Source organism: Haliotis cracherodii, unplaced genomic scaffold (assembly GCF_022045235.1).
Source record: "Haliotis cracherodii isolate W230 unplaced genomic scaffold, xgHalCrac1.p SCAF_6, whole genome shotgun sequence".
NCBI classification, from domain to species: domain Eukaryota; kingdom Metazoa; phylum Mollusca; class Gastropoda; order Lepetellida; family Haliotidae; genus Haliotis; species Haliotis cracherodii.
In genome coordinates, this window is record NW_027266319.1 from 8,602,419 (window position 1) to 8,618,298 (window position 15,880).

At 41.6% G+C, this 15,880-nt stretch overlaps 2 protein-coding genes across 2 annotated transcripts in view; both read left to right on the forward strand.

Moving 5' to 3' along the window:
- The first annotated feature begins 2,516 nt into the window (after positions 1-2,516).
- On the forward strand, positions 2,517-5,390 carry LOC139445433 (uncharacterized). Its single transcript, XM_071226578.1, has 2 exons — positions 2,517-2,687; positions 4,752-5,390. The coding sequence occupies exons 1-2, from the start codon at positions 2,517-2,519 to the stop codon at positions 5,388-5,390; spliced, it is 810 nt and encodes a 269-aa protein (XP_071082679.1).
- Positions 5,391-7,683: 2,293 nt separating this feature from the next.
- The window catches only part of LOC139446842 (transcriptional regulator ATRX homolog), a 29,138-nt gene continuing 20,941 nt past the window's right edge, over positions 7,684-15,880 (forward strand). Inside the window, exons 1-8 of the mRNA XM_071228187.1 lie at positions 7,684-8,081; positions 9,018-9,281; positions 10,010-10,059; positions 10,385-10,456; positions 11,018-11,049; positions 12,519-12,552; positions 13,226-13,264; positions 14,326-14,477. Of these exons, the coding sequence (XP_071084288.1) occupies positions 7,684-8,081; positions 9,018-9,281; positions 10,010-10,059; positions 10,385-10,456; positions 11,018-11,049; positions 12,519-12,552; positions 13,226-13,264; positions 14,326-14,477 (1,041 nt within the window). The remainder of the gene's footprint in view (positions 8,082-9,017; positions 9,282-10,009; positions 10,060-10,384; positions 10,457-11,017; positions 11,050-12,518; positions 12,553-13,225; positions 13,265-14,325; positions 14,478-15,880) is intronic.

Below are 15,880 nucleotides of genomic sequence, written 5' to 3' on the forward strand. Positions count from 1 at the left end.
CTTATCATGAGCTCAATCAATCAGTTTAATGGCTGCAGAAACCATCGGCCTATGCAACGTGTTGTAAGAGTTATTCCCCTTAGACCGCCTAGATGGCGCTGAGTCCGATTAGCGCAGACGCATTAACGCATTATTGTCCCGCTTAGGTAGAGATTTACAACGAGAAGACACAGCGCGGAGGCGATGACTTCGATTAGACGAGAATTTATTGCCTGTTATCGATTACTTACCATTTGATTGGCCGATTAAAGATGTAATTAAATCCAGGCACTCCGAAGTGGTTCCATTACAAGCTGCCATTTTCACTGTATATCATAGTGGTTGTACTAGCTCGGCGGAGATTAATGGCAATCAATTCAATAGTCCCCCACACATTTCTAAATTACAGGAAAAGGAGTCGCAAGTTTATGAGTCTCGATGCGTTCAAATAGGAGCTCTAGACATCACTATTACTCTGACGCGCAAGAATATTACATTGATAAGAAACGCGCCGTCCGCAGTTGTATTATCTTCTATTGTGTGATATAACCGCTGGTATCTCAACGTTAATACAAGCCGGACAATCGCACCTTGCAGATGAGCGCTTTAATGTAATCAGCTTTTTGAAGCTGTTCATAAGAGAACATTTCAGATTATTTTCTGTCCATAATTGAATAAAAAGCACTTGACGGTGTGAATCAGAATTAAATGTTTTAGAGGAAGAGGTTGTTGAATGCATGATCAATCAAGCGATAAGTTACAATCGGGGAACTGATTAAATTTGATTGATCTCGTATCGGAGACATACCCACAAGAGCAGTGTTATCGGCCCATCAGCACACACAAGAACGTTCACGCACATGATGAAAAATATGTATGAAGCATACAGACTGTTGCAATATTTACATAAAAAAACTATTATGCATTTTTCTTGTGAAGTAATGTCCCTCTATTCGTTTTATTTGATATTACATCTTGTGAATAGGCACTATAAAGGATTTTACGACAATGTCTGCGTGTAGACGTGCGATGCCCAAAAGACGGTGTTTTTTATACTTTTTGACTGGTTGTGTGCTTTTGATATGTAGATGATATAGTTTGTGTAAAATTAAGTGTTTTCGACGTACCCTTCACATCAGTATAACCTGTGTAATCAGCCACCGAGGGATGGAGAGATGCAGCACACCTCAGCATCTCCTTGACATAAAGGGAACGACCCAGCTCATCCGTCTTATGGGACGTCTTTTTATGACTTCCAATTCACAACAAATCTAAACGAGTAAGCCTGTAAATAAAATATCGTCGACTGTTTTTTTCATTTACAAAAATGATAGTTTATTTTCGACTCAGATTGTACTTCACATTTTGCGGGCGGTTTTACCTTATTTTGTCAAAGCTTTTAACGTGTAGATGAAATATTGTAGATTCCTTTACATTACGTTTGTAATGCTTTTCAGAGTTCAAAGGATTAATTTTCTATGGTATCATGATGGATTATTTTCATCAGAGAAGCTGTCATTCCAAACCTAACAAATTGATAACCTTGACGGTATCAGCTGGCTTTCTTTATTTGAAGCCAGATCTATTTGATGGAAACGAACTCCGCTTTTATAACAACCCACAACCAACACGAGCTTTGAGCTACAGGGGTTATATCAAAATACTCTTAAAAGCTTTGATATGACAATGATGGCTAAGGTGTCATTGTTGGTGTACCCTCCTCCGCCCCAAGGAAAAAGAAAGAAATAATTACGGTTTTCTGTTTTTTTCACAGTGGAGGACAATGAGCGCCGAAACCTGAAGAAGGAGAAGTTGCTTAAAACGTACGTTTCGTATACAGTGTAACCTCGTTAATCCGGAGACTCTCCTCACGGAGGGCTTTTAGAAAACGCCCGATACAATTACTGACATTTCTCCAAACTGCGATTCGCTAATCCTGACATTTGATTATCCGGACGATTTTCCTCGATAAAGGGCCGTCCGGAGTAATTGGGTTTCATTGTAGACAATATTTGCATATAGGATTGTTTTCAAACGTTTCAGTTTTGTGTCATAAACGTTCGACGTTTTTTTATTCAACCTGAGACACCAGCATGATGATCACAAAATGTAACCATGGAATCGAACACGTTTTAAGTTCGACAAACGATAACGGTACCCATGTGCCTACGCCAAAATAGTTTTTGAAGTCTTTATTTTCCCTTTCAACACTTTTAACACCAACAAATAAAACGTGAAAGATCCGCGTCGTATAAATAGGGCTTTCCTTCCACATCAGGGTCGATAGTCATGATGTCAATCACTGGATTGTCTGGTCCAGACTCGATTATTTACAGACCGCCGTCATATAGCTGTGATATATTTGAAATGCAGTTCAAAGCAGCGTTAAACTAAACTCATCCACTTGCTCTTCCAGTAAAGGAGCCAGGCGAGACAGCAAGGCTAGGCGCGACAGCAGGGACGTTAAGGTAGGAAAGAAGAACACCGCTGGAGTTTCCAAGAACGTCCGTGGTTTAAGAACGCCGGAAGGTCGGAACATGACTAAAGAACAGTTGGCAAAGTACAAGTCAGGGGGACGCAACTCCGGCAGCGATAGCGCGTACAGTTATCGCAGTATCTACACTCCAGGTGGGACTCGTCATGTACGACGACGTCGACGACGATCTGATGGAAACTATAGCGACAGTGAATCCTATGACAGCGAGAAGGTAAGATTCGTGATTTACATCGCAGATGCAATTAATGAAAGAGTGAGTGAGTTGGGTTTAAAGCCCCTTTTAACAGTATTCCAGTTATAACACGGTGTGTCAGCTTAATTTGGGAGGAAAGCCCCAAGCCTTAGACGTTTACCACTTCGGTGAAACCCACGAACACTGGTATGGTGCTGACAAACCTAGAAACATAATCGGGGCGAACCGGGATTCGAACCCACAATCATAGGTTTCTGGCGTGCCTAAGGGACGCAACCGTACACAGCGAATCGCGGCGCCTTAGACGACTTGGCACCCGTGCCCACCATTAATGAAAGAGGAAATGGACGTGTGATTGGTTCTTTTGAAAACAAAATGTTCCAGGGAAAAGTTTTTGTCCTCATGTAATACATTGTCCGTTTGAAATGCCTGAGATGTCGCGAACAAAATGAGCTGTACAAAACAAGTAATTGCCCATCCTTTCACAAAATGTAATTTTGTGTTTTGAAGCAGTGAGGGATAATTCCACTATAAGTTTGCATTATGACCTATAATTGCGCCATTTTTATTTCTTAAAATGCACATATAGAAAAGACGATGAATGTCTCAGTATCAACTGCATCAACAATGGTGGTTCACTTACTTGGTGAAAGTCCTGGGGATCGTAATGGTTCTTCAGTATTAAACACATTACCGGTCCTGTATTGTCAAGTAGGAAATATGGGCGCTAATGGGACATCTCCTGATAAGCCTACAGCCTGTTAGCTTCTACCACAATTCTATGTTGGACCATGATACAGTTGTATCTTAACTATAGCATAGAGTCCTGTGTTTGTTTGTGTGGTTGTTAAATGACGGTGGTGTGTACAAAATGGAGTCTGGACCAGACAATCCAGTGATTGACATCATCATATCCATCCATTGGGATCGATGACATGCATCAACCAGGTCTGCGAGTCTGACCACCCGATCCCGTTAGTCGCCTCTTACGACAAGCATAGTCACCTTTTACGACAAGCATGTGTTGCTGGAGAAATTGTAGACCGGATCTTCACGTGTCTGGAGTCACAAACCACAACCATGTAGGCTTGATCCAGGGAGGGAGATGTCTGTGTATGTGTCCCCCGTCCAATAGCTAGGCATAGGATAGTCTCTGGATGCTGTCGGATGAGTTTCTAGAATGAGCGAGTGAATGTCGTTTTATGCAACTGTAAGCCAAGTTTGAGAAGCATTACGACCGCTTGTAAATAATATGGGTCAGGATGGTTGACATCATCAGCAAAGACCTTCGACATCCGGGTACAATCAGCGATGTTATGTATTGATGCCATCCGATCCTCAGTTTTGTTTGTTTGTTTGTTTATTTGTTGTTAACGCCGCACTCAGCAATATTCAAGCTATATGACGACGGTGTGTAAATAATTGAGTCTGGACCAGACAATCCAGTGGTTGATATCATGAGCATCGATCTACGCAATCGGGATACAATGACATGCATCAACCAATTCAGCGAGCCTGACCACCCGACCCCGTTAGTCGCCTCTTACGACAAGCATAGTCTCCCTTTACGGCATGCATGGGTTGCTGAAGACCTATTCTACCCCGGATCTTCACGGGTCGATCCTCAGTAGTATAGGGTCCATTCCTGTCTTGGCATAATCTCTGAAAAATATCGACATAGCGTGCAAAATGTTTATTTGGTTGGATATCGCCGCGGTCAACGATATCTCAGCTGTATATCATTATGGTGGCGCTTTGTTAACAATCTTGCCTGGATCAGAGAAACCAGAGACTAATATTATGAACGCCGTTGGGGTACGATGAACGCAACTGACCACTGAAACTGACCACCCGATGACCATATATTAAGTCAGCCAGTCTGACCATCCGACCCCGTTAGTCGCCTCTTACGACAATCATAGTCGCCTTTTACGGCAGGCATGGGATCTTCAGGGGCCAGACCCCAATTATAACCCGGAATTCCCAAGGGATCTCTACGATTATTGATGCATCATATACTAATTTCATGACACGATATTGGCATGTAGATGTTGAGAAAAATCTGTTTTTTATTAATTCCAGGATTTGAAAGGTAAAGAACGACGAATGCAACGACGAGTACTAAGAGAGGAGCAAGAACAAAGAATGGAAGAGGAAACTGAACGAGCGCGGGAAATATTAAATAGTGCTCACAGTTACTACTCTTTTGTGAGTGATGGCGGGACACGTCACGTGAAACGCCGGAAACGTCACGAGGACGGCACTTACAGCGACAGTGAGTCATGTGACGAGGACATGTTAGAACATTACGAGGACGTTAAGAAAGCAAAGGAAATGCTCGGCGAGGACATTGAAGGGAGTAAAAAGAGGCACTGGAAGAAGAAACGGAAAGACATCGCAGATGACCTCGAGACCGAGCAACGTGCGGGATCTTCCCCTGACTTCCAAAATATGAAGCTCCAGGCGGAAGGAAACATATCTCCTGTGTATTCCGTTCACAGTGACGTCAGTGAAGGGGGAACGCGGAGACGTTACAGGCGGAAGGTTTTACGTGACGATGACGGTAACGTCATCGGCTTCGGCTCCCCTGAACTCTACATGTCCCCTGGGGAAAGCGACGAGGAGTCAGTCAGAATAAGGCGAGGTGAGAGGGTTACCACAGTTGACCAAATTTATGTCCTCAATTTGTTAAAACATCTATGGCGGTGCGAAGTGGAATAAACAGAATTTGTTTGAAAATATATAGCATAAATGATTACCGTAAATCATCATCATGAACTATTATTATTATTATCATTATTATTATGTTGTTGTTGTTTGGTGGTGGTAGTAGTTGTTGTTGTAGTAACAGTATCATCATCGTCCTTATCATTAATATTATTATTATTAATATTATTATCAAGGACTGACAGTTTTACCTTCATGTATGTTAAAAAACATCCTGAAATGGAATACAATCAGGAGAAAAGGTACAAACTAAATTGGCGAATCGAAATGGAAAAAATAACCCACAAAGAAATCTAGCCAGTCGTGTAATTGTGTGTCATTCGATGTGTTTCAGGTTCTATATCGGAGGACGAGTAAGTATACGTGTTAGTCATTCCCAGATGTACGTGCCTGACGCAACAACCGTGTTAAATGCGGAGTCGAGAAGTCTGGTGTGAGACAATGTGATTCGGAAACGGCGACCTTTAAGAACCTAGGTTATCGATAAAATCCCACTGAAACAAAAGTACACTAATGCGATGTTAGTAAAATCAAATTACAATGCTAATTCAATAACCAGCATGATTCGTTTTCCTAAAAGTGTATCTATTCCAGGAAACGATGGTAAATCACGAATTTTTAACACATGCGCGGTAAGTGTTTAAATATTGTCATTGTCGCATGGTTCTTTTTCAGAATTGCATTTGCTATAACATCTAAATGACCACGCGGAATTTGAAGCATATATAACATGTAAACCTAAAGAGCACATATAACTTAATATTGACAGTAGCGGGTGACCTCGCCGAGATGAACACTACCAAGCTGACTGTTGTTCATTTCCGGATGAACGTCAGTATGTCACGTGATTACGTTGTCAACCGAGCGGAGACATACAGAACTACTTTAGGGAAATTCCTCAATGTCTAAACATAACGTCAAATAGGGACGGTATCGTCACACGAATGAGGCTATCATGGGGGCTTTGAAGACAGACAAATCATTATACGTCGGGTCACCAAACAGAAGCGTACGTTCGATGTTACAACAGAAAATGCTCTACTTACCAAAAGAAATCACTAAGTTACACTCTGTCCTGTAGGCCAGTGTATCAGGAATTCTCTCCGCGTCTCCCCAAGCCGTAGTATGACTCATCTAGCCTTAGTGTGACTGAAACATAAACCCAAAGTTCACAGAACGTTTATATAAATCCATTTTCAGAATCAACCAGGTCTGCATTTTTTTGTCAATTCTACGTTTACTTGTCATGTTTGTTGCAACTTCTATTTCTAATGAATGACATTTTTGAAGCCGCCATTTTATGACTTTTGTAAAACAAAGGGAGAGAACTCCCATGGAATGTTTGGCACGGATGACGTCACGACATAAACAACTCTCCTCATTAATATAGTTCGCTTAAAATAATTAAAATTGGGGTTAACATAGATTGTTTTGTACTGATTTATGTATCGGTCAATATAAGTATTGAAGTTGTAATTGTAGACGTTCATCAGCTGATGAAGACAGTGCCTCGCGTGAATAGATTTTCCGTGAAGCGTTTCGCGTATCAAGACAGTGCCTCACGTGATTAATTTACCATGAAGCGCTACGTGTATCATGGAATTTCCTCACGTGCGGCATTGTCTGCATCAGCTGATGAGCGTCAACAAATACAACTTCAATCCTCATATTGACCGATGCATTAAATGATGAGGTAAAGTTGAGTTTAACGTTGCGTTCAAGATTATTGCACTAACATGGCGAGGTGCATGTACGTGTGTGTGTGTGTGTGTGTGTGTGTGTGTTTGTGTGTGTGTGTGTGTGTGTGTGTGTGTGTGTGTGTGTGTGTGTGTGATACCGGTTATGGCGGTTTAATAGTGACAGCCAACTGAGATACGATACCCCACTCAGATACAGTATACTGACTCCGAGCCGACCAGTCCTCGTTTCAGTTCCTTTATGACGACGTAAGGCTGATACTGTGTATGCTGTGAATTTGTGAGATATACATGATAAACTGCGGCATGGTATCTCAGAGAGCAAGCACTTAATAACCGGCGCTAGTCCGGACTAGTGCAAGCAGACACACACACGCACAACACGCACAACACACACGCACGCACACACACATGTACGTCGCTATGTACGGCTTTAAACAAACAAAACTTCACCTGATCGAGACTAGGCAAACCCCGCCGTGATTCGGCTCAAATAGTAATCAAACTGGCGTGAAAATACTCACTCATGTTATTCCAGCTATCTGACAGAGACCGCTCGTGGAAAGAAGGATCTCCGTCGTCTTCAGAGAATGATAGAGAGGCCCCTCCGTCGTCCGGGGCTGCAAAAACAAGGCGACGTCCCGGGCAAGCGAGGGGCCTTGATTGAGGAGGCCATGGAAGGCCTTCCGTTAAAGCAGAGGCAATTTCAGAAGACGTCAGAACAAGCGGAGAGTAACGGCCTTGACGTGCATGGACTGGACATGCCCACCGCTGGTCCACGGTCACGGAGGAGGTCGTCCCTGGCTGGGATCGAGGAGGATGATTATTTCAGCGACTCCTCGGAAGAAGAGCCGGACCTGTCGGCCATGACGGAGGAAGAGAGGAAGGAGTACTTGGAGGCGAGGGAGAAGAGGCGACAGGAGAGAGAGAAGAGGATGAGGGAGAAGTTCGGAGACAAATATGACGAGATGAAAAGAAAGAAGAGAGAGTAGGAATCTTTGTCTTGTCATTTATTAGCTTCAATAAGTTGTTATTTAATGACAGAACGACAATCAACGACTTGAACACTAACATAAAATATAAAACATGTTGGGGGTGTTTTACACCTCAATCATCAATATTCTAGCTGTATGATGGCGACCTGTGAATTACGGAGGCCAGACAATCCAGTGATTAATATTATGAGCAACGATCAACGCCAAAGGAGTACTTTGACACTCCATCAACCAAGGCACCAAGTCTTACTGATTAAATCGCCTCTTTCGACCAGTACAGGTAGCTAGGGGCCAATTCTAACCCAGAATCCCCACGCGTAGGTAGCATAAGAAGGATTTGTGACGAATATACGTCTGTACGTCAATTTCAAATACACGTTCCCAATAGAAATGGCTGTTCAAACGTGAGGCCTTATAATCTGATGATCTCAGGTGCCATAATTCGATGTGCCTTAGTGATCCCATGATATGCTGGTCGTGTGTTCGAATCCCACAATCGCAACGTTTTTTTATCCCTGATCTGCTAGCGGCGTGCCCATGCGCAAACACGACAACGATCTTCGTCACTTCGCCTTATATCTGACTGACTGATTGTTTTAACATGTCAATACCATAACACCAATATACCAATGTAACACTGTAATGGCATTACATGAAATGGTGATTCCCAATTAGAATAGGTCCAAAGCGACCTATCCTTGTCGTGAAAGGATCGGGTGGTCAGGCTTGATGGGACTTTGTTCATGACATTAGTCACTGGTTTGTCGTCATTTACAGGCAGCCATCATACAGCTGTTGCTGTACGCCACGCAAACTTACACCAAAATGTTTTGACATATCTGCTTAAAACGTAGGATCATGTTTTCATAATTTGAGACTGAAATACAAAATACCAACATGTTGCCACACGATAAACATTTCATTATCAGACAAAGAGAGGCTGAAACTAGAGCCAAAGCAGAAGCCGCTGCAGTAGCAGCAGCGGCAGCGGCGGCTGAAGCAGCAGCAGAAGACGGATCTGAGACTGCAAAAGGAAGAGGTACCAGCGGGCCTATCAGAGACCTATCAACACTCCAGTCCAAGGCCAGGCAAAAACCGAAGAGTATGGTGTCTTATGAGCGAGGACCTGCCAGGGAAGTTGGCGGCACCATCGAGAAGACCGATGCCAGAGACATTGGACCTTCCCATTCAAAGTGAGTTCGAGAACATTATGACGGCTGCTGATACATGTTGTGTTTTTCAGATTATGGAGTGTTTAATTTTATTTGAAACCGTCTGTGTTAGCAAAAAAAAAAATATTTAAGTAAAATACAAAAGTTATCAATTTGATTGGTAAGCATTATCTCTCTTCGTGAACGTTCACAATTTTGAGACAGACATGGCGTCACTCAGGAAGGCTATGACATCGGGCTGGATTGTTTAGACGCCATGCATACTCCTATGTATCAAACCCGTCTCGTCAGCTTATGGACAATAAACCAACAACAAAATTGTTGTTGTTCAAATAAATGGTGATCGAATTAAATATTCAATGAATGTCAGATACATTTCACGAAGTCAAATGACGAGAGATTTTTCAAATGTGATATCAGCGAAAAGAAGCTCTTATCAAGCAAAACGTTCACACGCAGTGAAAGGTACGAAAGATTTCTGGGATCCCATCCCATAACACTCCTGTTTCTACCATCGGATTGCAGAACACAGTCCCAATAGTGGTTTAAGTGTTCGCGCCGTGATATTGCTGGAATATTGCCAAAAGCGGCATAAAAAGATACTCACTCCCCATAAACGCTTTGATCGAATTGGTCTCCTAGCTAGCTATTGGTAATTTGTGGATCGACTACTAGTAGGATGTGTTTAATATCACCTTTCATCATTTCATATGGTACTTACATGTTAAACACGCAACTGTATGTTCCAGTTGGACAAAAAAGACGCCGAGAGCCCGAGACATGCCGAGGAAAAGCCGAGGTGAGATATATGATCCCACACCATGTTGCTCTATCAAATGATACATTTTTTAAAGTTTAAACGTTTTCAGCTGAAAGTTTGCAAACCTAGGGAACAATAATAGACGGTAATATTTGATTATGCGCGTGCAGATGTGTGTGCATTAAAGCCAAAATCTATTTTCCTGTGTTAGATGCGTACATACAGACACAGGCTTACCAGACATAGGGGAGCTACCAACGAATTTGTAATACCATCTGAATGAAATAATTGTGCTTCTGTTTCTTGTCACTATATGGTAAATGGTTGAAGGTGATAATAATAACATTACATATTTTCTCTGCAGATGAGGGGTTTAATTTCGAGTTCAAACCTTCGAAGATGCCTTCTATAAAGTTGAATATAGGCGATGACAAAGGTAAAATCTATACAGTTAGCAACACTGTTAGATACCACGTAAACACTTGGTCGATTTTCAGTGCATTACCCCTAAGTTGGAGCGATGGTGCGGCCGAGAAGTTAATGGTTTCGCTCGTCAGGCGAAAACCTGGGTTTGATTCTTTACCGGCCACAACACCCCGTGAAGATTCGGGGTAGTCTTATGCAACCCATGCTTGTCGAAAGAGGCGATTAACAGGATCGGGTGGTTAGACTCGCTGATTTAGTTGATACATGTCACCGTATCCCAATTGCGTAGATCGATGGTCATTATGTCAATCACTGGGTTGTTGTTATTCACAGACCGCCTTCATATAGCCGTAATATTGCTGAGTGCGGCGTTAAACAACAAACATGAAGACAGTATGTCTTCCGTCAAGATTTGGGAATGTTCAAACGGCATTCTGACATGACACCTGCACTGGGGTCTCCCGATATGAATAGATTAATTCACAAGGAGAAACTGTTTGTTAAGGAGGCACCAAACTCCACCAAGTTGTATCTTGAAAAATCAATATTTTGTACTGTTCTCTCATTTCAGATGTGAGACGACAGAGTCGAGCAGCACAAGGGGTAACTAACGGCTAGCTTCTTGCTATACACACCATCTGTACAGCCCTAAATCTCACAGTACCAACAACCACACAACTATCACAATAGCCACATTGCAAATGTCGGTAACTAGGTGATTAAAGCGTTAACTCGTCAGGCTGACGATCGGGTTCGATTCCCATTGGCTACAATGTGTGGTAGCCAATTCTTCTGCCCTCGCTATTATATGCCAGAGAGTCTGCGTATTTGCGAAAACAATACGCAAATTAAATCGCTATGGCCGAAATAATTTTGAGTTTCTTGCGTTCAAATACGCATGAAAAATGTCACAATCCCAATAGTAAACCAACACTCTTCGTAACTACCCAAAGTAGCCTTTTCGGTTGTCTATATGTTCTTTTTGTTTGCTGATCGAATACATCACATCACGTCTACAATGAAGCACAGAGTGTCACCTCTACCAGTATTTTGAGCAAAATGATTATTAAAAATGATTATTATTGGTTAGAATTACCCATTATATTCGATCAAAGGAAAATAAACATATTGAATACCCTAAGGAAACTATGACGCCCATGATAACATGTGAATAAGTACCCAATGGCACAGAAAATGGATTTTTTCTGATGGACATTTATGATACATGAAATCCAGTCACTGGTGCATGCGCACATCGCTACATTATCAGTCAGTGGATCAGTGTGCGCGCGAATTTCATTCTCAACTCCCCTGGGAATACACAACCCAGGCAGCCTCATGAGGTAATAGGCTACAGTCACCCTGCTACCTTTTCCTACCGGGTTCCCGTTCACTGCTGGGTGAACAGAGGCATATTTCGAAGTAACTTGTCCAAGGGTATTTGGCAGACTTTGTTGCTAACTTCGTAAACCAGCTACTTCCGCATTTATGTTTATAAAACATATGAAGACAACAATGAATACACAACTATCATCTTTTTTAACGTAACCATGGAAATCAAAAGTTTCATCATCCGTTTGTATTACTCCTTCCAAGCAATTTATCCTTTGACTCTCTAGAATGTAATAAGCCTAATGTTTTCCACGGCAACACGCCGCACTGAATTTAGTCTTCATAGCTCTGGCTGTTTTTATCCAGTCTGTAAATGTCATTTTGTAATTTGGCAGGATCTATTTAGATTTGTAAGAAACCCTCTCTTTCTAGTGCAGCGGCCCATTACAAAAACATTCTTTTTGAGGACATTTGTACTATTTAAACTCAACCCACACCGTGGAAATTGAATTTAACGAAATGAGTTTTTCTTATGCGTTATTAACAATATCAGAACACTGAACTTAGGAATAATTTGCCAAGTAAAAAGACAGATAAGAGAAGAAAGGGAACTCAACCGTATTTAAGATCAATATTTTCCTCGTAATATCACAACTAGTCGTTTAATGCGTCCAGCATCTCTCAGCTCCAAGCGAAAGGATGATGTAGAGTAAAACCAAATAATCATCTGTCTGTTCCAGCACCGCGTCAGTTTCCTCGAGAACCCGGATGAAGGTAAGATCAAAGACCTTCACACCTCTGTTCCTTACCAGTGCCTTCGCCGATCAGAAAACATCAAACCAACGACTGTCCCGCATAATACAAGTTTTAAAACACGCATTCCTATTTATCAAAGCCTAGTAATGAGTTGTTGATGTGCGGCGATTTTATCAATAGAGTGGCGATGCGCCTGGAGCGAATTGGAAAAACTTAAATGACTAATATTGATCTCACGACAACGCAGTGATGAACTTTCACCAGACAACGCTCTGGTCTGATCCACTGATATTATTCATCGTGTTTTTCTTCTTATGAGGTAATTAATTTTCTGTTTGCGGCTCGACACTCGGTACCAAAACTAAATGGGAGAAGGCGTTAAGAAACGACCACGTTTGCCTCATGGCATTCAGGCATGGCCGATACTGTTATTCCGTGGTGTATAGAAATATTGGTTTCACTCCTTCTGAAACTTCTTGGGATCGGACAATGGGTTTTTAACCACATCGTAGTGATATTACCGCGTACCAGGAACATGAAACAGACTACTTCGTGTTATTAGCTTCAAAGAAACACTATCACATTTTATGAGGTTTACTTTACACTTTTTGCCTCTTTTCAATATCTTGTTGCCTTATTGTGTTTTTAATCATGATGGTGATGCGTTCTACGACTAGATTTATCATTCCAGTTGAGCCTGAAGAGGACCAAGGTCGCGACAGTCAACTGGGTAAGGAGAAACGGTGGTCATTAACAAACCACACATCTTAAAGAAATGTCAAATATCGTTGTGTTGATTAGCAATATATGACCGTTAACAAGTTATCACCAAATAAATGGGGAAAAAACACAAAACTAAGTATGTAATTTTCACGATACTAATTTACAGATTGGTGGTACAAGTTGGATTATTGGGGTAAAGAAATATATAAATCTGTCAGTGAGGAATAGTGTTACTAGTGAGTCACCTACGGCGGTTGTTTCGTGTTTCGCAAATGCTTAGACGGCTTTCTAACAAGGCGCAGGTTTGGGAATTTTCAAGTATAAATAGGTAAATCAGAAGGAACAAGTTTTTATAAAGGAGGCACAAACTCACCCATTTTATATTTTGAATAGGTGAATCAGAAGGAACAACTTTTTGTAAGGGAGGCGGGAACTCACCCAAGTTATATTTTGAATAGGTAAATCAGAGGCAGCAACTATTTGTAAAGGAGGCGCGAACTCACCCAAGTTATATTTTGAATAGGTGAATCAGAAGGAACAATTTTTGTAAGGGAGGCGGGAACTCACCCAAGTTATATTTTGAATAGGTAAATCAGAAGGAACAACTTTTTGTAAGGGAGGCGCGAACTCACCCATTTTATATTTTGAATAGGTAAATCAGAAGGAACAACTATTTGTAAGGGAGGCGGGAACTCACCCAAGTTATATTTTGAATAGGTAAATCAGAAGGAACAACTTTCTGTAAGGGAGGCGGGAACTCACCCAAGTTATATTTTGAATAGGTAAATCAGAGGTAGCAACTATTTGTAAAGGAGGCGCGAACTCACCCAAGTTATATTTTGAATAGGTAAATCAGAGGCAGCAACTATTTGTAAAGGAGGCCCGAACTAACCCAAGTTATATTTTGAATAGGTAAATCAGAGGTAGCAACTATTTGTAAAGGAGGCACGAACTCACCCAAAGTATATTTTGAATAGGTAAATCAGAAGGAACAGCTATTATATGATAATGTTTATATGAGCTAGCAAGCTTCGCGATTGAATGACCATCAACACTCGTTTCTTCCAGATGATCTTGGCGTTTTTGAAATGGGGGAAGATGGGAAACTGAGGGTCAAGGACGGTGAAGAAATTGACCTGAAAAGAATTTCCAGTGCAGTTTTGCGCCGGCTAGGAATTGATCCGAAACTTTCAACGGACGAGATAGTCAAACAGTTGAAGGTGAAATTAAGAAATTAATTCACAGGATATAAAATATTTGCACTGTTCGTGTCAATGTGTTTATTTGGCAGCGTATGCCAAATCCATTATTTGGATAATTTAGCTTTAGATTTCTCCTGGATATTGTGAATGTATTGCTGATATTTTGTTATTGGACGACAAGAGGTGAAGGTCGGTAATTCGTTTGAGCTTCGATTACGGAAAGAATTATCTGTGGTTGTTAGCATCATCAATCAATGTTTAGCCTCGTTATCATGTTAAAGCAAACACTAATTTTTATCTGGTTGGGTTGTGTTTCCAAACTATTTGGGAATTGCTGCCTCGTTGTACTACCGACAGTGCTGCAATGTTCCTTAAAGCGGCGTAAAATTATGCTCACTCACTCACTCACTCACTCACTCACTCACTCACTCACTCACTCACTCACTCACTCGCCGACCCTGCGTGAAAAGGTGAGGTAGCGTAGTGGCTTAAGGGTTCGCTCGTCACGTCAAAGACCTGGGTTCGATTCCTAAATGGGTACAATGTTTGAAGCCCATATCTGGTGCCTCCTGCGGCGATTTTTTTGGAAGCGGCGTAAAACCGTATTCACTCACTCACTCACCGCATGTACATGAGCTTTTTAAAAAATGTTCGTCCCGAATGAAATCTTGTTTCGAACATTTTCTTTTGTCGAGCATATATCACATGACGCCTATGTCTCGATGTGAAAAGTGGGTGAGTGCTATTTAGCACCAAAATCAACACTGCTTTATGATAACGAAACAGAAATAAAACCAGTGGTTGATAGTGTGAGCAACTTTCCACATTCGGGGTACAATTGCACGTAACCATGATCCAGGACCCACTTCCCGCGTCGAGGTGAGGTGAGGTGAAATAGTGTTAACGTTGCGTTTAAGAACATTGCACTTATCTATCTAAAACGACGTGCGTGTGGATATCGATGTGCGTGCGTGCTTGCGTGTGTACATACGTGCGTGTGTCTGTTTATACTAGTCCGAACTTATGCCTGTAGTATACTGCTGGCCCACTGAGATACCATACTGCAGTTTAACATGGGTATCCGACTCAGACACAGTATACTGACTCTCAGCCAACCAGTCATGTTTAATCCCCTTACAAACATGGGCGTATACTTTCTTTTGTCCAGCAGTGTATCCCAACAAGCCAAACGATTGCAGTGTAGCTGAATAACTCTTGACATGATCAATACAAATATAACGGTTACCCTTTTGCGTGTTGGTATTTGCGTAAGGTCTTATCTATTGTCCTTTTTTCGTAGTTATATATCATCTATCTAATGCAAAAAACACCATTGTATGATGTAAACATATTTGCTAAATCCTTCGTATGAGAGAGCATACAACCCAAAACCCACCAAAACCGGATTCCATTTCCAAATC

Bases quoted from the DNA above. Each gene is read 5' to 3' on its own strand.
- LOC139445433 (XM_071226578.1), top strand. From the start codon at position 2,517: ATGACTAAAGAACAGTTGGCAAAGTACAAGTCAGGGGGACGCAACTCC. The intron at 2,688-4,751 runs GTAAGATTCGTG...TATTAATTCCAG, and splicing joins AATCCTATGACAGCGAGAAG to GATTTGAAAGGTAAAGAACG.